The following is a 23,281-nucleotide window of genomic DNA, read 5'->3' as shown; positions in this document are numbered from 1 at the left end:
TTTTTATTACCTGGGTGTTTGTATTTTTGAAATGAAATATTCATTAAAAAAATTAATAAATTCGTTTAAAATTTTAACTAAAATTTAAAAAAGTGAAGCTATTTTACCTTATATAAAAATATTCCCACCATTGGAGTTGGAGTAATCTCTCCCCCTATTCACGCAGCATGAAAAATTATTATTCTGTGAGTGCCCTGTTAATCAATCTCTCAGGTTACACAAACTTACATTTTCTTCTAACTGAACGCAACCAATCCAATAACACAAGCCAAGATTCAACAAGTTGTTCCTCAAACATCAAAGCCCCTAGAGTGAGGAAACCACGACCCCTCCCCCTAGGTATTCATAACAATATCCTCAGGGTTAGGGCACTAGCTATGATAGTGTTCATGACAATATCCTCACATTAGATGTAATAGTGGATGGTAAGTAATGTGATCATTCCCAATACCGTAAATTAAAGAGGCACCTTTAATTGTTGCTTGTTAATAAAACAACAGAACCCACTAAGAAAAAGATACGAAATTCTTTGACAACAAGTCCAGGGGAAAGAGATTTTTGGGGCCCTCGGGATTGCCATAGCAAGCTGGATTTTAGGTTCTGTTCTCCATTGATTTCCTTATGAGGAGAAAAGGTTACTTCAGAGGGACAAAGAAAACTGAGGTTGGAATGGCAGCCCTTGCAGCCGCCACCAGAGTCCAGAGCTACCTCGTCCCCGACCAAAAATTGAAACACGGCTGGCGCACAACTTGTCAGTTCAAGGTTGAGAGAATCCAGTTGGAATCTAGTCAGAAACGGCTCTCTGAGACACATTCCATTAAGCCAAACCAAACAGTTTGGACCTTTCCGTTGAAGGAGATTTAATCAACATAAAAAAACAATTCTAACTATATACAAAAAAATTAATTGCAAGTTTGCAAAGGGTCTGCGTTAAGTCACATAGGGTACACTGTTACAATTACCACAAGATCAGGGTGGCCTTCATTCACAGCACTAAAGTTATCAAAGCATCAGTCCACTAGTCATGTTCTATCCCTCTCGGAAAGCGTATCAATAGATATCAAAAGGCAATAAACAAAATTTTCCACTTACGTATCAGAATTGATTCATTACACTCTCTCTCCCAAAATCTGTCCTGAACCAGTAATGTCACTAAACAAACACAATAGAATGAACAATGATAATTTAAAATGAGAATCACTACCATTAAACTGCACAAATTGACTGACAAAACCCTTAAATGAGTAAAAACCAAGATTAGTCAACCTCCATTACAGTAATGGCTTCCTCTAGAATCTTCTGAAGTTCCTTCACTCTTTGCCGTGTTATGGCAATGCAATCCTGCAACAACAGAAGCAATTTCCATACCAGCTTTTAGCCCATAAATTTGTTAGAATTTCAATAGGGTATGCAGATGCATATCATACTGAAAATGCTTCAGAACACCAACAAATCTGAAATTTTTTTTCTATTATTAAGAGAATTGCTCTCCAAGGGCTTGAAATACTGACAGAAGCCAAAAGCTTTATTACAACCATGAACATGTCAACCCACATTCATATACACTATTTTCCTCATATAAAGAAATGTCCTTTAGGTCTAACATTTCTGTTAAAGCTATCCCATCATAAAAACACAAACTTAAATTCCTTATGCTGCTAAAGCATTGCCAAATAATTTGCATTTAATTAAACATTTTAGTGCCACCACGACTTAAAATTGAACTGACCTGGATAGCTGATGTATATGCAAGAACTGGTCCACCCGGTTTATAGAGCGACACAAGTTGACTAGATGAATCTAAGACTATAGTTACAAGAGTTTCCATGATAGATTCTTCCTCTGCAGTCGGATCTGCCAGAATGTAATTCTTGTGAAGTATACATGTCAATGAGAATGGAATGCTGCATAGAGTAAGTTTTCTCTTCTCCTTATTGACTGGCTCCCTTTCTGACATTCCTTCTTGTTCCTCAGACAAAAGAACTATTTTTCCATCATCATTGAGAGAAACTACTGGGATTTCCACTGTAAGATAGAAAATTTTCATAAAAATAAAGCAATTAGAATATAGTTACAGAATAATTGTTTATAAGAGCCCGAGTTGAATCAAAAGTATATCAGAGTCCAACACAAAAACAGAATACACCTCGCTCTAGAATAATAAGTAAATACAGAGAGTAAGGAAAAAAAACCAAAGTATTAGACACTCCAAAACCAATCTATTCGCCAACAGTGTAGCTGCAAAGAGAATATCAAGATCTGAAGATATAGAAAAGCTTTGCATGGGATATCAAGATGGGCAAGAATTATATAAGTGTCAAATTTGCTTTTCAAAAAAAAAAAAGTGTCAAGTTTGAAACTTCTAATTAAATGGATTGAAAATTGCAGGCCTAGCAGATAGTTGACCTTGCTTCATATTTTAAATCCTGAAGTCTTAATTACCCTTGTTTTGCGGCAAGGTTTACAGACAGTCACCCTGCTAATGCACCTATTCATGCGGGAAGCAAATTGTCAGCAAGCATATTCTTTTTCCCCAGATTCTGCAGATGGATATGGATTCACCAAGTTTTGATTTAAAATGGCTTAGAAATGTAAAGATCAAAGAGTGGGGCTAATTCAATAGAAACATTATTAAACCTCCCTGTTTGTCTATACAGAAACACATAGGGAAATGCCAATAGAAAAAATTATTGAATACATTAATTAATCATTAAGTAAAACATTTGTCAATAAAATATAAACTACCACTAGAAAGAGTTTTTTAGATGACAAGCCTTGTAATAGAATATTGGCCCAATTGACACATCTGTAAAATATTCCCCTCAGAAGCCAACTTGAACATTTTCTGCTAATAAATGAAATTCATTTCCAAATCATCTGATCTAAAAATTGTAGAAAGCCCATCCTATGTCACAACCATAGAAAGTAATTTGTATATAGAACACAAGATCCTCAAACACACTAATGAACAATGTATGATGCTCCAAATGTTGGCCCTGAAACAAAATCAAGCAACATTTTGGGGACTTATGCTAATTCATCTGGTGGATGTAGCTTTTTTGTAATTTATCACAAAAATCCTTAACAAGAACAGGCAGAAAAGGAGCCTTCTGTTTCAAGAGTGTTCTGTCAGCCCAGAACCGTGCACTCTTGATAAATAAAGGCTCATATGCTACTTTTATTTCACCTTACCTTGGAGGAATTCCTCATGTGATGCATAACTTTTTCATCTTTAATAAAGGCCTTTCACCAGTGCAAACTTTCTTTGCCTTATGTTTCAATTTTATTTCCTTGGGAAGGGTTGGCTGTTTTGAGCAAGTATTGTTATGTTTAGAGCCATTAGTTGGTTGCTATTGAAATATATGACGGAAAAGTGCGAAATTCTTACAATGAGAAAAAGCAGCAACTGCTGAGAGTAATGCAGTGTCAAAAAGAGCACCATCAGCATCCAAGCAGTATATGTCCTGCAAGAGCAGAAGACTCTGTCACTTTTTTATTCAAGGAGAACAAAGGCACTATGACACTGCCTGAATTTTGACATTAACTTGTATAACACCAGATGCCAGACTGAGGTCTTAAATAAATTTGAAAGTCCTAAGATGGACAATGAAGACATTTTAAACCACAACCACCTACCAAATATGCCATCCAAGCAGCTTTTCCACTAACCAAGCAAAGTTCCTTCAGACTAATCATGCCAGAACTGAAATTACACGTGTGAGGAGTTGTTTGAGAACATAAGTGTCAAGCATCGAATCAAGGTGGAAGATTTTGAAACAGAACATAGTTTAAGAGTATGGAGCATCAACGAAAAAGAAACCACCAACAAATCAAGATAAATAATTGAGCAGCGTGCTTCAGCAAGTACAAAGCCACACAAAGGAGAACTCGAGTTTCAAATTCAAGGCTGATACCTAGTTAACTACATAAATAATCAAATGTAAATATGTATGTGAAGAAGAAAATAAGTTATAGAAGGGGAAAATAGTAAATTATAGCCTCTTCATTTGAGATAATTTAGAGAACAAACAAAAATCACAACTAAATATAAATTGAAAAGACTTAAGTAGAGTGCACCTCAGCAGCGATACACAATTAAAAAAAATAAATTGGCATGCCTTAAAATAGTGTCAGATAACTGCTTTGACACAACTGGTGCTGCCTCAGCCGGTCTGCCAGGCCTAACAATTGGAGAACAAATTGGAGGCATGTGGAAATCAATAGCTGAAAATTGAGAAAAAGAAATATTACAATAAAAAGTGAAAGAGAAGAGATATGTTTTAAGAAAGAGAAAGAGAGACAAGAAAGCATGCCGCTTATGGCAACTAACCTACACAACCCTCGTCTGGTGTTTCTGTTGAGGGGGTCATGACCTCCATTTTGATAGCAGCCAACATTGTCTATGGATTGCAAGGAACAAATCATTAAACTCCAGGCTTTGACTGCTCGCCAATCTAAAGCTGTATGTATCGAGAGAAAGTGAGAAACTTACAGTTGAGCCAATCTTTGCAAGTGCTGAACCATTAGCAGATGCCACAGCCCCTAGAGATTTAAAGAAATCAGATTCAAGTATGAAGAAAAATCATGCCACAGACCAGTTCAAAGACGGTTTTTCTTTTTCTTGACTAACCAAGGGCAATAGTGGTATCTCTTGCTCTTCCAAGTGGCCGAGCATCAGGGCGTATAGATTCTGAAAGATGTTTCTCATAGAAACGAAGAGGAAAGAGGCGTCTGAAAGCATCTACCTCCACTTCCGTTGACAAGTCCCCACTTGCATTTGGTAATCCCATCCTCACTGTATTTGCTTTTGATCAAAAAAGGGGAGAAACATTTAGGATAATTATCAAATGTTGTTTCCCATAGTTTTCTACACAAAACGTTCTTCATTACAAAACAACAAGCCAAAAAAACAGCTTTATGCAAAAAAGAGAATATGAAACACCGGGAATATTTGTTCTAATTTTACCATAATTTTCTATAAAAATAATTCTAAGTTCTATTAAATTAGCATAATCGGTAAAATGTAATACTCAGACTCAACATTTGAATATACATTCATGCAAATGAGAATGAAAGCAATAAACAAAGTAGAAACAAAGACCCACCACACAAAGAAGCAAAAGATGAAATACCCCGTTAAAACCCACTGAAACTTGAGAAAGGGGTCTCCAAAACGGTGGAGGGGATTAAATAGTTAGGTGTGGTTTCGGTTGTGTTCTTGTCGGAGTGATTCTTAAAAAAGAAAAAAAAAAAAAGCCCTCTTGAACTTGAGGTAAAAAAAAACACAAAAACTAATATAAAGTCATCATGAAAGAATGAAAAAAAAAAAAAAAAAGATGGCTTCCGGTACCTTATCAAAGCGGTGGCCGGCCACGACGGCGATACGTTCCACCAGAGAAGCGATAGTTTTCGTTCGAGGAGCGAAAGTGGCTGAACAGCGAGGGCTTAGTGCTAGAAAGTTCCCTTTTTTTTTTTTTTTTTTTACAGCGAAATAAGGGTAGTTCGGTAATTAGAACCAGCTGAAAGTACAAAATTAATTTTTTTTTTTATTTTTTATACTTAAGCGAAGTCCTTAAACCCTACCAAGGACAAAGCTACGGTGATTGACGAAAACAGGGCAGAACAAAAAAGTGAGTGATGGCGTGCAATTCGGCGACGTGCAATTCGTCCGGTTGCTACAAAGAGTACGAGGTTGAGGAGGAACAGCGACAACCAACGACAAGAGGAGGAATAAATGGAAGCGCCACCACTCACCAAAATCTGTGCGTGAAGTGCAAGTCCAACGAACCCGTTTGCTGCGGCATCGGTGGGGATGATGCCAGATTTTGCAAGGATTGCTTTAAGACCAATTTGTACGGAAAGTTCAAGCAGGCTGTTAGTTATAACGCTATGATTACTCCTTCAGACAAAGTTCTCGTCGCTTTCTCTGGTGGCCCTTCCTCCAGGTTTTTCTCTCTGTTTTTTTTTTTAATATATATGTGTTAACAATTTGGAACATGTTTTCTAAGAATGTTTATTTATGTTTGTTGGGATTTTAGGGTGGTTTTGCAATTTGTACATGAGATGCAATGTAGAGCACAGAAGAATTTTGATGCAAGTAAAGATAGGTCATTGCCAGTTTTTGGTGTTGGAGTTGCATTTATTGATGAAAGTTCTATTCATTCATTTGCTTCTCAAGACGCTGAGAAGGCAATTGAGGATATTAGATCAATTGTGTCGAATTTAGCCCCACCGGAAAAGGAGTTGTATGTTGTTCCAATTGAGAATATTTTCTCTTCAGATAATATTGATGGTAAGGAGAGAATGAAGAAGTTATTAGATGCTGTCAGTGATGTTACTGGGAAAGAAGATCTTCTCATACATCTACGGATGTTGTCCTTGCAAAGGGTTTGGCTCTAAATTTTATGTTTGAACTGTGAATATGGGGAGAAAGAGATGGAGGATTGATTAATGTATTTGTTGTAGGTTGCTTCTCAAAATAGGTACACTAGAGTTGTGCTAGGATCGTGCACATCGAGGATTGCTTGCCATGTCATTTCTGCCACGGTGAAGGTAAATTGGTCTTTTATTGGAAAAAAGCTAGTTCTATTGTCTATGGTGAAAACAACTCATTCATTCTATCAATATGATAACATTTAGCTGTTGGTCTTCAGCTCAAGTTGTGAAGGGGTTGTCTGTTGTCTGAAGGAGTTTTGAGGTTGGTCCCAGGTCAAAATCTTAAACTGGTAACACATTGTGATGTAGAATGTGAAGTGGCAATTTGCTAGGTAGACTAGAGGAGTTGCTTTCAATTGGAGCAACGTCTAACACAACAAGTGTAATTGTTCATCTTTGAACATATTTTAGAAATTAGAAGTTTTTGTGCTTTTATTCCTAACTCATTAGTCATCTGTGCTAGTTTTATGAGGTTAGAGTGAGAAACATGCATGAGATAGAGGTCATTGTGCTAGGAACTGCAAACAAAAATATAACTTGAAGAGGTTTGAAGGGCCATTTTCTCTTCCTAATAAATTAATTTTGTACTTTATATGGTTAGTAAAAATAATATATCTTAGTGCAGTTACCCAGGGGTGAAATAAGCATACCAGGGAGCCCTAGTCGCATAGCCCACCCCTCCCCCCTCATTGGTTATCCTTGATATTTATTCATAATTTCTTGCTCTTTAAGTTCTCATTATAATTCACTACCTATCTTATTTGATCACCTTGGCCTTTTCAGGGTCAGGGCTATTCTTTATCTGCAGACATACAGTACGTTGATTCAAGATGGCAGGTCCCTGTTGTGCTTCCTCTCCGTGATTGTCCTGCACAAGAGCTCAACACCCTTTGCAGCCTTGATGGGTTTGTAATCTCATCTTTTACTTTCATAAATGAATTTCTTTTGTGCATATATAACTATTAGTTGAACGTTCTGAATTAATCTGATTTATTCTTTTTATTTATCCATTATGTGGCAACCATATAGTTTCATGGAAATATATCTATGATACACCTGACTAATCAGTTTCTCTATAACTGAATGACTGGCCTGAACTCATTCTGGCAGGGCAGTCTCAAGATAGTGGAGTTGCTTAATGGTCCATGCTCCAGTATCAATGGCTTGGTATCATCATTTGTTAAAGTACTGCAGGTAGAATTTCTTGGAGTTTTCACATTCTTTTATTCAGTATTTGCTACTTTTAGTGTCTTTTGGGGGCATATTCTGTGCATAGGGAGTCTTGCTGTTGTCTTCCTCCTTGGGGTTGGGAGGGCTTGTGGGTAGGCAAGGTGCTGTGCCTCATTGAGCAGTTCAATCTCACCTTTGCTCTTCAAACCACGAAGGAGGTGTTCTTTTAACCTGTTTAAGTTGTATGCTATACAGGAGCTTATTTTGCTTGGAAAGAAACTTCCTGTTGGTAATTGTTAGACATTAAAAAAGTGTGGCCAGCTGCCAGTTTTTTTTTTCTTGAAGTTCCTGCAAGTTCCTTATTTAAAATGCTTTTTTTCAGGAAGAAAATCCTTCTCGAGAGTGCACGATTGTACGAACAGCTGGAAAGCTCACTCCATTTCACTTTAATAGGATTCCAGATATCCATGACTCTAGTGTTCCGTTGGCAACTCGTAGACGTCAAAAGAGACATAGTATCAAGCCTAATGGATCTCTCTCTTCAGAGTCATTTTGTCCTATTTGCAATAGTCCACTCAATAAATCAAACTTCTCATCAAGTTTGAGAAGTCTTCAAAGTAACGAAAATTCAGATATTTTTGCTGCTGCTGCTTGTTCAAGTTGCCAGTTTCAGATAATTCCTAAAGAACCCTCATTGATGGAGCAATTTGTTTCCCTCCTACCCCAGCCTTTGATTACCAGAGCAAAGCATGGTGATCGAGGGGATTTTAGTTTGTTAAGGTGAGAACTTAAATATTCATAAATACATACATTTCATACAAATATCAGATTATTGATCCATCATCTTCAACTAATGTACACATATATGTGTCCAATGTGTACGCAAACATTGTCTATCGTGCACATGTTTACTTGTACTATTCTACTGCAAAAACTTTTCTGTAATAGTTGCCAGAAATCATGGCTTTCCTGTTCATGGTGCATGTACAAATAGTTTTTATGCAGTTATACAAGGTAGCATCATATTACCTCTTTAAATTTTTTAACTTTCCTTTTCTCCGTTCCTGTTTCTAGGGAGCAAATACAAGAATTTTTGCTTTCAGATGGCGAGGATGAAATCTAAATCAGGCCTGCCCGTGCACAGGGTAGTCACCATCTTTTTTCAGAAGTTCTTCACTACTGGTGTTTGGATTACTGCTGCTATTTGAATGGGAATGGCTAGGCAGTCCCACGGGGATACAGCCTTTGCTGGCAAGAACCACCAACTAAGACTACTTGCCAGTTAACGGCATTAGGTACATGCCTTTCATATTTCATTTGTGATGTGAAATATGTATGCAAGGACTAGGCCTGCATCATTGTTTGATGTGTTGAGGATAATAATAATTATTATGCATTATTCATTTTTTCAAGTATTGACTAAATAAAAATGAACGTCCCATGTATTATAGAAATGGGAAGATATTGATTTGATCTAAACTATTTGGTTGAGAGGTTTCTAACATGTAGGACTTGTGCATCTTCGTGTTGATGATCCATCTAACTAGAACGTGCATCAGGCACAAAATTGTTGTAGAATTTCTTTATGTTAAATTCATTAATCCTTATTATTGCTATCATACCCCATCAGCCATCAAGAAACATCACAATTCACAAGTAAACCTCAAGGCTTATGACTAAGAGTCAAATACCCCCGAGGTGGGAAGCCATAGAGCTCAGGATACTCGATTCTACCTAGCCTTCTTGAATCCTATCCACCCATTGGAGTTGCAAATAATAATAATGCCATGGGGCAAGGATAGATTCGCTGGGAAAGAGCCGAAGGAAGAACAACTATTAGACTGTCAAACAAAGAGTTAAAAATGCACTTACCAAAGACCAAAAATTATTTCATTCCAATGGAAAATGAAATGAAGTAAGATTACTCCATCTTGTATATAATATATATGAACAATATTCCATCAAGTTTGCTTGCCGTCATTTTTGCAGTCTGGTGCAAACAACACATACAGCTATCAAAACACATTCGTACAGTGGCTGTTCTAAGTATTGAAGATGATGCATCAAACGTGCCAGTTGTTGGCTTCTACTAGCTAAAAATATCCACCAAATCAAGAAATTTGAGAAAAGAATTCCTCAAGCTGTGCTTCACCAATAACCACACCATGCTTCTGACTATAAACAGCACTGGTCAAATCAGCTGGTAGGTTTTTTCCCACATCTGCAGCATGGATCTCAATGTACTCATTTAAGTTGTGCACAGATCCATCTACATAAGCACATCGCCAACAAGAGTTAAACAAAACCTAAAGCAAAAGCCTTATAGAAATTGCTTAGAATAAATCATATTCTTCCAATACCTTAAAGCGGAGTTTAATCCTACATCAAAATTTTAATCAACAGTGTAGAGTCTAACATCAACAATAGTAACTATGCATGAGAAAGAAAGGACTGCAGAGAACATGGAGTCAACAAGGTATACGCCAGTAAACAATTTACAGAAATTTGTGTATTATCTTTCTTCCTCGGATAATCCATTAAAAGGTAAGAAGTGATTTGATTTTTGGTATGATCCAACAGAAAACTCCTCTAGCAGAAGTCTAATAGCTCTCAATGCACTCATGCTTACAGAAGTTTGGAATCTGAAGTCTTCAAAACCTCTAAAATTTGCAGAAAGGCATTCTCAGTTTACTTATTAACTCACTTTCCAGCCCATAGGAATTTCTTCTGGTCATTAAAAAAGTTACAGTTTAAACACAGTCAATCCATTGTACCCAACTAGCAGTTTATTATTATTTGCTAACAACGGGAAAGGAGTTCACAAATACAGAACTACAAGAGCGAAAACTGCAGACAGACAAATAGGAAGAGACTAAGAGCAAAACAAAAAGAAAAATACAGCAGATAAAAGGCTCAACAAGCAGCCAATCTCTTTGGGATTTAGCTTGGTAAAATATTGTGACAAAAGTGATTACTCTCTGAGACTAATTAATCTTCTACATGCCCCAAAACCAGATAAGACATTATAGACAAGATCTGAGGAAATTTTGATAATTATGCAGTGTTAACCCAATAGGAGTAGAACAGATGTGCAATTGATAGGTATATACTTGGCATATGGTTGCCAGCACCGTACCTTCAGCAACTATGGTTTCATATGTAGGAGGTTGAGCGGTCCAATTCCCTTCAGAATCTTTCATGTGTCTTCTATCAGATGCAAAGTGACAAAGGAATATTGGAGCATGCACAACCCGGAAAAACCTGATGATAGGAAAAAAAAAAAGAGGGTAACAAAAAAGGGAAGTTTCTCAGAAGAAATGCATGAATTCATGCTTAGACTGTGAACATCCTACGTCAATGAACACATGAGGCATCAATTTTTCTGTGCTCATTTAGAACAACAAATTGGAAAAGGGTAGAAATGAGATGTGTTTCTAATGATGTTGCAAAAAGCTCCAACATTGGGCAATTACACAATAAATGAAGAGTTTAAAGCTTCACCAGAATGCTTCTATAGTTCAATGCAAGACAATTTACAAACGGTAATGTTTTCATTTCATGTTGAGTTAGACAGGACTTTGAACTACCAATGACAACTTGCATGTTTCTTATACAATTAGAAGAGTATCTAATTACTGGAAACACATTATATTACAATGGTAAAGATAATGATATAATGAAAATAATATCAATCAAAGCAACTATAGGCATAGAGAAAACTTGGTGACATCAACATTCTTAAGTTTAAGTTATATTTGAAATTTCATCTACACCCTGCTGGGGATGACCGAGAGCCTCCTTTATTTGATGTCATATGTCTAAGGAAGCTTCCTAGGAATTTCCTAAAACTGCATATATACTGTGTGATAATTTGCTTCAAATTCTTTATAAGCACATCATCCTAACACCAAATATATTGAAGAACCTATATACTTCAGGCGCATATCAATTAACCATGGGAGGTTTTACAAGGAAAGGCATGGATTTAACAGTTTCATCATCACATTATTTCTTGCTGAAAAGGCAAAAGAAGACAAAAAAGCACAGGTAACTTTATATGTGTTCCACAAATACAAAATATTAGCAAATACTTTTAAGCCGAATCCAGGTACTCAACAACAACAGGTAATTCTATACAAACATTAGCAGCAAAAAACTAAGCATTACCTCTGAAATTCTGAAAAGAGCTGAAAAGATGGCCGGACAGTTTCAGACACATACGTAGCTAAAGGACAAGGAAAGGGAAGACTTGAATCCAAGTCCCATACTAAATGAGTGTCACCATCTCTTTTTCTCTAAAAGGAGACAAATGGCAACCATGAATTATAAGTCAACTCATCAACTGATCCAAGAGCTCAGGAGAATGGAAACAAATTTACCAGTTAAGCCAACTGATTTCGCAATACTGAAGATTCAGCTCTCACCTGAATGCAAATAGCATGGTAATCCCAGAGGATTACACCATCTGCCCTATTGCTAGCCTTTTGATGCCACAGTGGAATCTACAAAGTTTTATCAAAAACATCACAACAATATTTGCCAAAACTATAAACCAGAGAATTCTTCGCTGAAACCAATCTACTACAAATTAGACTTGTAACAAAAAGGTCACTTGTCAATTTGTTGAAAGGCCATTTCATAAAATGCCCCCGATTCACAAAGGAAAGGAATAATTATTACTCAACAATAAAATGCATTATTTACAAGAATACACTTTACAGATTGTTCAATAATCATAAATTTTGTAAAGTATAAGAGATGGGTTTCCCATTCTTTCTTCAAGGAAACACCTTGAAACTTCAACAGGGTATGATATAAAATTTCGAGCTTTTCAAAAGGAAAAAGAAAATCCCATTATCTGAATTAAAGAAACAATCCCAACGCAAGCGAAAAAACTAAGAAAAAATGAAAACCCAAAAAGGAAATGGAAAACATACATGCCTGTTTATTGTCATTGGAAATGAAAACGACGAAAAGATCAGACCCTTGAGCATCGGCTATCCCATTAGAGCAAAGTTTCTTGCAAAGAAAATACACATTCTCCTCACTAAAAAAAAAAAAAAAACACAGTCAGTTGAATTTCCAGGGATGAGTCACAAAACATTGAAAGAGTTTCAGTAATGGAAGCAAGAAACACAGGGAGAAAAAACAACCAGTAACAGGGAGTGTGATTGAAGTCAGAAGCGTCCAAGCTATTTAGCTGCTGTAATTCCAAAGTCGTCATCTCGCTCTGTTTGATGGTCTCTCCTACTCTCTCTTCTTTTGACCATGAATTGCCATCTAAGAGGGTATGCTATACTCTATACGCATGGTTTTTTATTTGGATTTGGATATATAATTCTCAATATTTTAGTTAATTAAGTTCTATAAATATATATATATATATATATATATTTAAAAATTATTTCATTTAGAGTTTTTTTAGAATATTTTAGTATATTTTTGTCAATGATTAATATAAAATAATAAACAATATGAGAATATGTTAATTTTGTCAAAGCCCAAAGCACTAGGCCATAGGCAGGTCGCATTTGTATTTTGATAAACGAGCCATTACTGGGCCAAAATCTCATACTACGAATCCTTAAGGAATAAAAATCCAATTCCAGTCCAAAACACTTAACCCACTTTGAGTGGCCTCAGACTCCCATTTAAACCCAAGGCTTGGAGCCCACTTTAATCGGTGACAAGTGGGGATGTATAACATAGGAGTTGAGTACTTATTTTGAATTCGGGTAAGTTTCCGACATCACTTTTAGAATAACTATTTTCCGAACTTGATTATATTAATTTCTTTCGATATCTTAAACCTGATTATACGTAATATATTAATATTATATATAGTGTTGACAAAATTTGCTGATAGTGGGATTCAAACCTTTCTTCCTTCACATACTCATTCTTCTGTTCTAACTTGTGCTGCCGACAGCCAGCCGCCCTTGGGTGGCAAGGGCTAACGCAGGTTATCTTCTTCCTCTTTCCTACCTTACTTCCCTAACCTAGAGCTTCACCCATATCTAGTTAGAGCTGAGTCTCTCTTGACATCGTTTGAGCATTTCGGGCCAGGAGTAGCCGTGGGCTAGACCGACTTTATCCTACCGGCTTCATTTTCTCTAACTAGCAAAGGAGGCCACTTAGCATCTTCCAATGAAGTTTAAAGTTTAAAAATTGTTTATCAAAATGCGACAAATAGTAACTATTTAATTTCAATCATTAGTATTATTTTCTTTTAATTTGGTATTGAATAATTTAATGTTATTTAGGATATATTTATGCTCATTTTCCGTTGTTTCAAAGGTTTCAAGGTTTTTAATTTTTATTTGAAAATAATAAAATTCATATAGTAAGTATTTGAATTTAAATTTCATCGGAATAAGAATTACTTCATTTAGTCGGCCTGCCAGGAAATTTACTTCATGAACCAAAACTAGACCGAATCAATGGGCCAGGCTAGAAGGCCTTGGTGGGTCGCCCGCCCATTAGTCACAGAAGAATTTCTCTTGTCTTTGCGTGAAGGCATCCCAAGTTGACAACTCCACGGCCAGCTCATGGAAGAACCAGAACACGACACCAACCCAATCATCGCAACCAACTCACCACCACTGTCACCGCCGCCGAAACGCCGCCAACTATGCACCCAGTGTGACCGCCCACTTCCAGTCTGCCTCTGCCATGTTCTGCCCACCACCCCACTTCAAACCAAAACCAAAATTTTAATCATCCGCCACCCTCACGAGTCCCGCCACAAGCTCAACACAACCCCACTCCTCTCCAAAACCCTCCTCAACGCCACTACCATCTCTTCCCGTCGCCTCCTCCCTCACCACCTTGCCAACCAATCCCCCCCCGCCATCTACCTCTTCCCTCCTTCCCCTTCCACGCCCGCCGTCACACTGTCCCAACTCAAATCCACCAACCTCCTCAATTACCAAACTACCCCTCTCCTCTTAATTGTTTTTGATGCCACGTGGAAGCATGCTAAGGAGATGGTGGGGGCCAGTGAAGGGGTTTTGAAGGGTTTTGCTCTACGGGTTTGTTTAGATGGAGTTGATGAGAGTGTGGTGGGCGGGAGTATTTATGATAGTGAATTAATTTTAAGAAAAGAGCCCTTTGGTGGGTGTGTTACCACTTTGGAGGCTGTGGCTAGGTGCTTGGGGGTCATTGAGCCTAATGGAAATGAGGTTCAAGGGGTTCTGATTGGGATATTGAGGGAGATGGTGAGATTGCAAGCTGGGTTTTTGAAGCCTGTTAAGCCTAGGACTAAGATGTTGAAGAAGAACAAGCACAAAGAAGAGGGGAACAGTAAGATTGGTTAGTGGATTTTGTCTTTTCTTTATGCTCTGGTTCTGATTGTTTGTTTGGTTTTTGAGTTTGATACTTACTCTTTTTATTCCAGAGGTAAAAGGTAAATATACATAATTTACTTCTTGTTTACTCGCATTTTGAGGATACAAAAAACATGTTGTAAAGAAAGTAACAATTAAATGGAGCCTTATTAATTTACTTGGAGATCTTGATTGGATAATCTAATGTAGCTTGCATTGAATGGTTTGTTCATTTTGGATGATCTTGAATGAAGAGACCTGATCGATAATAAATCAGTAGTTGTATGAGAAAGTTGATTCTTCATTTGAATTTCCAAAGTGCTATAAATATAATCATGTGCTAAAATTGAGGACTGACATGAAGGTAACAGGTAAAATCATATTGTTAAATTGCAATGAGTCAATCTAATCAAGTGCCTAACTTCCTGTAGTGGGAACTGCTTTTTAAATATTTGTAGTCAAAGTACAATCCTAGCAAAAGTTAACTCTTATGGTAACACCATGCTTATAAATGAACTGTACTGTTATCACTTTGTCTATGATTCATGCTAAAACTTCCTCAAATGAGAAATAAAAGGATTGTTATGTAATGTTACTGGTTTATTGGTATTGACTATTGAAAAGTTGCTAATATTTTACCCGGATAGAATGGCTAGCGTTCATTTCTTAATCTGATGTCACATTTTCATGAATGCAGACTAGAAGTCACTGCAAATGTGAGCGAAAAGCTTATATGCTTCTCAACTTTGATTGCAAGCTGTTGTTTTGGACAACTGTGTTGGAATATCTTCCAGTTATGAACCTCATCTCTGCTACTTGGTGAATACTTTTATTACATGGCTGAGGTTTTCTGAGCCAAAATGAATACTTATATTGTCGAAGAAGTGTCAGCAGAAAGAGAAGATGAATGAGACTTTGCAGTCACTGGGTTAGTAGATTTGATTTCAACGTTTTGGCCCCATACCTTGCACTTAAGGTCATATAAAGCTATGCTTTGTTGGCGCTACAAGAATTTTGGTGTCATGTACATATGGGAATTTTATTAAAAAACTTTTAATGAGGGTAATTCTAATGGATGTTGGAGAACCAACATGGCACATGACAAGAGCACTTTGAATGAATAGCATTTTATTCATAGTAAATAAGAAAAGCCGTGAGAAAACAGTTGGTTGTGGGTCTAAACTGCTAAAATGCAATGATTGCACAGAGGTTTAAAAGCATTCTTTAGAATTCTGGAACCACATTTGCTCTCTGCACACAACATCTAGAAATATGTTACAATTTCTTTAATTTTCTATAAAAAAATGTGTCATGTGTGATCTTGTGCATGCGCGATGTTCCTCATGTCTCAATCTCTCAATGTTTTGTTAAGGTCTAAGGTTTTCTCTTGGATATCTGGCCATAGGACTTACACAGAGAGGTTAGTGGATGTCTCTTATCTGACTTGATACTATTTTTCAAAGCTAATTCCATCAAGTTCATGCTATAATTTGTAAAAAAACAAAATTATTGTGAGAATTAGATAGTTTTGTTATGTCCAGCTCTTAAGAAATGGTATGGACAATGGATGCAAATTACAAATCTTGCAATGTAGGTGGTTATAAAGTTTGATAATAAGAAATTCCATTGGGTAATATGAGCTAAGCAAAGTATCCCTTGTTTCTTTTTCAATAAATAATTTTATATTTGTTGACAATGTTCTCTTGAAATACATGTCTATTTTTGTGTTGCAGTTGAACAGCTTTTTCGAAGGAGGGCTGGAAAGGGGGAAGGATGGAATAGTTTTTACTATAATGGTTAGGTTTCATAATTACCTTCCTATTTGGTAGCTTAGCCATTGGATTAAAACTTTTTCAGTTTTTCCTTCCTCCTTCCCATCCTCCCAACCAAGCAAAGCCTCAAATCAGTAAAGAAAAATAAAAGGCTTTGAATTTCTGCTCATAATTTGGGTTTGCTATTTGTGTGTAGTAGTTGTTGTTGTTGATCATACTTTGGAAGTGAAAGAAAGAAAATCAAACAAATGGCATGCTAATCTCTTTTCCCTTACTGAATCTTCCAGTGTCAAGTAGTATTATTTTCCATTGCAATCTTATGTTATATGAAAGGATGATTCAATTAGGCAATTTGGTACTGTAGTTTGGAATGATCTTTTTCTCATTCTACTACTTTATTATCCCTCATCCATGTTCCAAATTGTTATGCTATGTTTTAATTTTGTTTTTCTTCAAAATTGTAATAAAAAGGTTGTTGGAAATCATCGGTATTCTGCAGTTCCATCGATATCCAGAGGAGTGAAAGATCAAAGAGGATACTGATGCAAACTGTAAGCACTTAACCATTTATTGAGCATTTCGAGTATATGGTCTATAATTCTTTGTCGTCGTAGAATTACAGAGAAGTGACAAGAAAAAATGTTGTTATAAAATGTAATGTTTTTATTATAATTCGTATAGATCTAGAATTTGTTAATCGTTTTTATCATTAAATTTTTTATGCGACATTAATTAATGATGATGAGGTAGGAATTGATCATTGACATGTGACGTTAACTAGTGTTCATGTGAAATTTGTTGGATTTTTAAAAGTTAACAGTACAATTACTCAATTTATGTGAATTATAATAGAAAGATTAAATCTTACATTACATTTTAATAAAACAGACCACAGAAGCATCCTGCTCTTTGTAAAAGCCAAGTGGATGAAATCAGACGGACTACTGACAACAACATGGTGTGAGTGCTCGGATACCCTTCGTGAAATGTTATATCGGGGTACATAAAATTTACAAAGGCACACAGATATCCTGTACGTTTTATTCATACTGGTTAATACAAATTGTAATACACCAACATTTTTTCAAATATAAAGGTAAAATTGTAATTAAATTACATTAAATATTTGGGTCCACGCCCTTCCTCGGGGAACTCCAGAACAACAAGCTCTCCTGCCCCTGCCAATTAATAAAACAAACAATATTGCTTGAAACCTAACTTGAGTTTGAAAAACATATATGGATGAACTAGTAGTCTATGCACAGACAAAAGGAGAAAGACTTACGTTGCATGGAATAGTATAAACATATATGCTTAAACTGAAAACATCAGAAACAATTACCTCCATTTATATAATTCAAACCCAAATTAAGAAAAAAAAATCATATAATATCTACCCCAAAATGGAGAAAGATTGACTTTAACCTCCTAACAATGGTCATTTGCAGGTGAAATCTCAATGCCGTCAAGCACAATCTTAGTAACATGAGCAATCTTGGGCCAATCTTCACCTATTCCTGGTTTGCATCTTTTGCTCAACGTAGGACAAGCTTGAATCGCCAATTGGTTGAGGAAAGTCAAGTGTTGTATTCCATCTGGCAGGGATGATAGTTTGGGGCATCCCGCAATCTTCAGCAATTGAAGGGCTGCGACATCTTGGAACCAGTCTGGTAATGCTGTCAAATTCTCGCATCCCATGATGATCAACTGCTGCAAAGTCTTGGTGGATCCTAGAAGAAGCCACTTGGGCAATGCCACTAACTTTGGTAGTTCTCCGATTGCTAATGACTGAAGGCTGCCATCTTGTTTCCCTTCGAATTCCAACTCCATATCAAGACTGAGCTTTTCACAGCCCCAAATCACCAGACCTTGTAATGCAGTCAGGTACTTGATGCCATGCGGCAATGAAACCAAGCTTGGGCACAACAAAATCAACATAGTTCGAAGGGATGTGAGATTTTGCATCCCTTGGAACAAATACTCCAAGTTGTCACATTCAGAAAATGACAAAAACTGAAGAGACTTGAGGCATCCTATTTCATTCTCTGGCAAAACCCTCTGTTTTGTAGTTATGAACAACATTCTGAGACTAATCATGTACCTTATACCTCGGGGCAGCTCTTCGATTGCCGTGCATCCAGCAAGAAACAACGTTTGCAAACTCTGCAACTTGCTGATAGAATTCGGAAGTCTCTTGATGCTGATATTGTCACTTAGATTGAGATACCTTAGATGCTTCCACTTACCTATATTTCTTGGCAGTATCTCAAAGCTAGACACACTCAAATCTAGCACTCGTAGTCGAGAACATCTTGAGACACATTCTTCAATGAATGACACACTATTGAATTTTTCCATATTTGGAAAGAAAAGTGTTTGCACACGACCAGCTTTATCTAAGAACCTAGGAGCACCTTGGTGCAATAGATGTGGGTTAACAATTGACAAATGTCTAACTGTTTGGCTCAAATCTTGGCTACATGATTTCACAACGGAGCACTCATCTTTTGCCAGCCTTTGTGCAAAATCATGTAAAAGGTCATGCATTTTAAATCTAATCAAGAAAGGTGTTTCCTGGAATTCTTGAAACAAAGATCTAGCCCACAACTCTCTCAAGTATCGTTTCCCAACAGCTTCTAGCCCTTCATTCTCCTTTGAAGATTTAAGAAGACCTAGTGCCACCCAAAATGAAACCATTTGAATATTGGAAATTACATAGTCCTTTGTAAACACAGAACAATAAGCGAAGCACCGCTTCAGATGTGGAGGCAGTCGGTCATAGCTTAGCCTTAGGGCTGGAAAGATGCCCTTTCCCTCTTGCTCCAACTCCCATATCTCATTGTCTCTAACTCGTTTCCATTCATCCTCTGCAGTTTCAAAGCAAAGTTGGCTTGCTAGCGTCTTCACGGCTAAAGGAATCCCTTTGCATTTTTTAACAATTTCCTCCCCAATTTTTACGAGGTTCAAAGGTTGTTTCTCACTGCCCTTTTTGAAGGCGTGTTGGAGAAACAAAGACAATGATTCCTCGTAAGGAAGATCTTTTAAGTTGTATTGGGGAAGTGTGCCTGTAATTGCAGCAACTCGGTTACTACGTGTAGTGACTATGATTTTGCTTCCATTGACTCTGTCCATTAACAAAGCTTGATCAATCCAATCTCTGATTTCTTCGTTCCAGACGTCATCCAGTATGAGCAAATACCTTTTCCCACCCAGACAACGTCGTAAAACTTTATACAATTGTTCCTTAGTCATGTCACTACAATTTTCACCTGTAGCAGATCTAATGGTTTTCATCATCAATTGCTTAAAATCAAAATCCTCTGATACACACACCCATATTTTCAGTCGAAAATGTTTATCGATCCTTTCATCGTTGAACACCAACTTTGCAAGGACAGTCTTCCCAAGACCTGCGATTCCAACGATGGGAAGGACGGGGACTGCCTCCCCAATCCCATCAGTAGGATGCATTAACATTTCTATTATTTTTTCTTTGTCCTCATTTCGACCAACGACATTCGGTTCAAGCGAAGAGTCGCTCTCCCTCATCTGCAGGAGACTCCTGCTGTCCTCATGATCAGGGCCATCTCTTTCGACGAGATGAAATTTAACTTTCAAAGCTGCAATTTCGTCAAACCTTTCTCTAATGCTTTTGATCTTATGGCCCATCCTAAAAGCAGATGCAACAGGGTTTGAGCGTGAAAAGAAATGGCATACCTTTCTTCCAAGGCTCCTCTGTTTCAGGACTTGCCTCCGCAATGCTTCAACCTCGAATTCATCCAACACATCTTCTGCATCATAATAGGCATTCTTGAGCTTTGCTAGCCACTCCCGCAGCTCATGATTGTGAGTCTGTTTTTCTTCGGCGTCCAAGAGCACCGCTTTGACAGTGCTTAAGGTGCCTTTAAGCTTTTCCAAGTCGCTTTTGATGCCCCATGCTAGGCAGATTTCTTGGTAGGCGGCGGTGCCTAATTTTTCCGGGAGATTTAGTAGTTTCTCCAAGAGTTGTTCACCGATGGTAAATGCGAGGGATTCAGCCATTTGTCTTTTAGGCAGAGGGAAACACGACTGTGGGTTATTATATCTCTGTTCAACTTTTGTGTTTGATTTCTTGATTGTGAGGTTGGAATGAAACCAACTATGAAAAATGACTTAAATCGATACCTTTGGGTGTTTCTTCCATGGGAGGCATGAAACCAGATGACGTAGAGTATTAATTCCCTACCCCTTTTGCTGCTTTAAGTATGCTTCCTAAAGCAGCAAAAGGGGTTAAGAATTCTTACAAGTTTAATTATCCCATAAAAGGTTCTTCATATTCCTTTCCTATACCTTATTTCTACATATCGGCATTGGCCTTAATCCATTCCATGCATCTTTCTAGAGTAAGAATTAAAGAGATGAATTTAAGCATACAAGTTATTAAATAACACGACAAACCATCACAGTAGAATGAAGTAGGACGATGCAAAGAATTTCCCCAGCCGTTAGTTACAGCCTGAGCACCACACTCTCAGCTTCAGCTTAGTATTGAGAAACCATGAAATGGGATTATTGCCAAGAAAGAGAAATACAAAATGCAGTGGTACAAGGACGAGTGATCACGGGGGGACAACTTGGCTCAGAAGATAAAATGAATATATATATAACTGGGGCCAAATTGCTCACGTTTTGATTGACTAGTTGAAGACTCGGTTCCATCAATTGAGATGAGTCATTGGGATCAACCCCTTTTTACGTGCTTATGAATGGTACAACATTTTAATCCAATATCTACACAAGAAATAATTCCATTTCTGATGCCACATCTAGCATCAGCAAGATAATTAGTGTTACATTTGGTGTTCAACTCGGGCTTCCAACCTCCTAGCTGCAAGGTGGCAGGCAACCTAGCAGAAGTAGGAAAGCCAGACACAGGTTTAAGTTAAGCAGTTGAAATGACCCACATGTATCTTTATTTTGGATTGGTGAGGCTTCAACTCCAGCCCAACTTCAATTGAATCAATTCTAGTTTTTCATTTAGACTCGTAGAGTAGCTGTGCTGCCACTATTGTTTGAATAGCGCATATTTTCCTTCTTAAATTATTAAATATTTGCTTATTTAAATTTATGTCACAATTTTATTTTATTTTTTTATAATCAATTAATATAATTATTAAATGATACTTGATAATCTAGTAAACTCATTTGTAGAGCTCAAAATCTCAATTATTGATATGTATAGAATAATAATTATAAAAATATTCAAAACTGTATTTATTTCTTAAAATTAGATGACTTGCGCGAATGAATATTGATAATTTATTGAAAATGGTCTCCGGTCCAAATCCTTGCATCCTGAAATCCTGTCAAGTCAAATACTTAATTAGTTGGCGATTTTATATGCATAAGTAAAAATAAGCTGTCATCACTAATTGATAAAAAAAAAAAAAAGAACATTCTAATTGATTAAAAGAATCTTTTTCTTATTTAAAAAATCAAAAAGTAAATAAATAAGAAAGACTTTTGGTTGTCCATGTTCAGGCTGGATTTGCTCTATTGCGAAAGGTGTGGATGAGCATGTAAAGCCTGCGACCGACCTTTTTCGGGGTCCTCACCACTTTTTTCGCCTACCATACCAAATGGCCGGCACTTCCTTCTCTGTCCCATTTCTTCCTTTGCAATTACAAATCTTCTTTCTTTTTTTCCTTTTTCTTTCCTAATTTTGATATCTTCTTCTTAATTTTATTGCAAAATTATGTTCTTAGTGGTTGCGACGACCTGCTTTTATTTTATATTCACTAACCTATTTTGACATAATATTTTAAAAAATTCTTAAACTATTCAAAAAAATCATATAAATCTTTATTTCTTAATTACGTTCAATCGAACTTATATATTTTTATATTACATTAAATAGATCTTCATAATTAATAGTTGATTAAAAATAATTAGTTCAAATGTCACTTATAATTTTATACTCATATGACATTGACATGATATTAAATGTGATCATATTATTATGTTACATTAACATGCAACATCTTCATCCACTATAACGTGTCAGCATGACTCGTCGACGTTACATAATATAAAAATGATAAATAATATTTTAATTAATAATATATAATTAATCATTGTTATAAGGTAAAAAAATTAAACTTATTTAAATTTTTTAAAATAGTTTAAAATTTTTTTAAGTATTATATAATCTATTTTTTATTTATTAAACAATGTGTACATCACTATTAATGATCAAATTACCTAAAAATGTTGAAAGTTAATAGGATGTCATAGATAGGAACTAAGCTAAAGGAATTAAAAACGCAAATGGAGAAAAGATATAGTTCCGCTAATAAAATGGGAATGCCCTTTTTAGTGATCGTTTTCGATATTGTATTTGTTGGGTCACTGGCCTAACCGTCCTTTAATTATCATCCTATCTTACGTGTAGCAAGCCTTGACAAAATTTACTATGCACCAACATAAAAGCCATACGACTCCGTTTTTATATGCAAATCTTATTACTCTTTATTTTTTCAATTAATGAAGTCTAAATTTGGACAAGTGTAATGATTTTAACAATGTACTTTTAGTTTGGTT

At 36.5% G+C, this 23,281-nt stretch overlaps 6 protein-coding genes across 9 annotated transcripts; 3 read left to right on the top strand and 3 right to left on the bottom strand.

Moving 5' to 3' along the window:
- Positions 1–1,060: 1,060 nt before the first annotated feature.
- LOC18598926 (3'-5'-exoribonuclease family protein) lies at positions 1,061–5,482 on the bottom strand. The gene is made up of 9 exons (XM_007028669.3): positions 5,351–5,482; positions 4,631–4,804; positions 4,493–4,542; positions 4,331–4,400; positions 4,119–4,224; positions 3,637–3,703; positions 3,389–3,464; positions 1,730–2,025; positions 1,061–1,341 (listed from the first exon to the last, which is right to left on the bottom strand). Exons 2-9 carry the CDS (start codon positions 4,788–4,790, stop codon positions 1,258–1,260), a joined length of 909 nt encoding a protein of 302 aa, XP_007028731.3. The 5' UTR covers positions 4,791–4,804; positions 5,351–5,482; the 3' UTR covers positions 1,061–1,257.
- A 73-nt stretch (positions 5,483–5,555) lies between these two features.
- On the top strand, positions 5,556–9,084 carry LOC18598925 (Adenine nucleotide alpha hydrolases-like superfamily protein). Its single transcript, XM_007028668.3, has 7 exons — positions 5,556–5,945; positions 6,039–6,387; positions 6,466–6,552; positions 7,219–7,340; positions 7,551–7,629; positions 7,988–8,385; positions 8,680–9,084. The coding sequence occupies exons 1-7, from the start codon at positions 5,638–5,640 to the stop codon at positions 8,726–8,728; spliced, it is 1,392 nt and encodes a 463-aa protein (XP_007028730.3). The 5' UTR covers positions 5,556–5,637; the 3' UTR covers positions 8,729–9,084.
- A 389-nt stretch (positions 9,085–9,473) lies between these two features.
- On the bottom strand, positions 9,474–12,940 carry LOC18598924 (amino-terminal glutamine amidohydrolase). 2 transcript variants are annotated; one of them, XM_007028666.3, is made up of 6 exons: positions 12,759–12,940; positions 12,547–12,652; positions 12,030–12,107; positions 11,773–11,900; positions 10,742–10,866; positions 9,474–9,874 (listed from the first exon to the last, which is right to left on the bottom strand). In XM_007028666.3, exons 1-6 carry the CDS (start codon positions 12,827–12,829, stop codon positions 9,717–9,719), a joined length of 666 nt encoding a protein of 221 aa, XP_007028728.3. In that variant the 5' UTR covers positions 12,830–12,940; the 3' UTR covers positions 9,474–9,716. The 2 variants fall into 2 exon arrangements, with proteins under 2 accessions (XP_007028728.3, XP_017976855.2); XM_018121366.2 differs by lacking the exon at positions 12,759–12,940 and having other exon boundaries at positions 12,543–12,652.
- A 1,149-nt stretch (positions 12,941–14,089) lies between these two features.
- On the top strand, positions 14,090–14,921 carry LOC148762809 (DTW domain-containing protein). The gene has a single exon (XM_088806800.1). The coding sequence runs from the start codon at positions 14,154–14,156 to the stop codon at positions 14,919–14,921; it is 768 nt and encodes a 255-aa protein (XP_088662926.1). The 5' UTR covers positions 14,090–14,153.
- A 710-nt stretch (positions 14,922–15,631) lies between these two features.
- Positions 15,632–18,819, top strand: LOC18598923 (uncharacterized). 3 transcript variants are annotated; one of them, XM_088806802.1, is made up of 6 exons: positions 15,632–15,858; positions 16,303–16,350; positions 16,664–16,726; positions 17,174–17,253; positions 17,591–17,662; positions 18,151–18,819. In XM_088806802.1, the coding sequence occupies exons 1-5, from the start codon at positions 15,834–15,836 to the stop codon at positions 17,615–17,617; spliced, it is 243 nt and encodes an 80-aa protein (XP_088662928.1). In that variant the 5' UTR covers positions 15,632–15,833; the 3' UTR covers positions 17,618–17,662; positions 18,151–18,819. The 3 variants fall into 3 exon arrangements, with proteins under 3 accessions (XP_088662928.1, XP_017977604.2, XP_088662927.1); XM_018122115.2 differs by lacking the exon at positions 17,591–17,662; XM_088806801.1 differs by lacking the exon at positions 18,151–18,819 and having other exon boundaries at positions 17,591–17,915.
- On the bottom strand, positions 17,712–20,920 carry LOC18598922 (putative disease resistance protein RGA3). Its single transcript, XM_018122113.2, has 2 exons — positions 18,128–20,920; positions 17,712–17,880 (listed from the first exon to the last, which is right to left on the bottom strand). Exon 1 carries the CDS (start codon positions 20,741–20,743, stop codon positions 18,131–18,133), a length of 2,613 nt encoding a protein of 870 aa, XP_017977602.2. The 5' UTR covers positions 20,744–20,920; the 3' UTR covers positions 17,712–17,880; positions 18,128–18,130.
- Between the last annotated feature and the right edge of the window lie 2,361 nt (positions 20,921–23,281).

The sequence above is a fragment of the Theobroma cacao genome, chromosome 5, assembly GCF_053813885.1.
Source record: "Theobroma cacao isolate CCN51 chromosome 5, ASM5381388v1, whole genome shotgun sequence".
NCBI lineage: Eukaryota > Viridiplantae > Streptophyta > Magnoliopsida > Malvales > Malvaceae > Theobroma > Theobroma cacao.
This window is presented reverse-complemented; position numbering and strand designations above follow the sequence as displayed.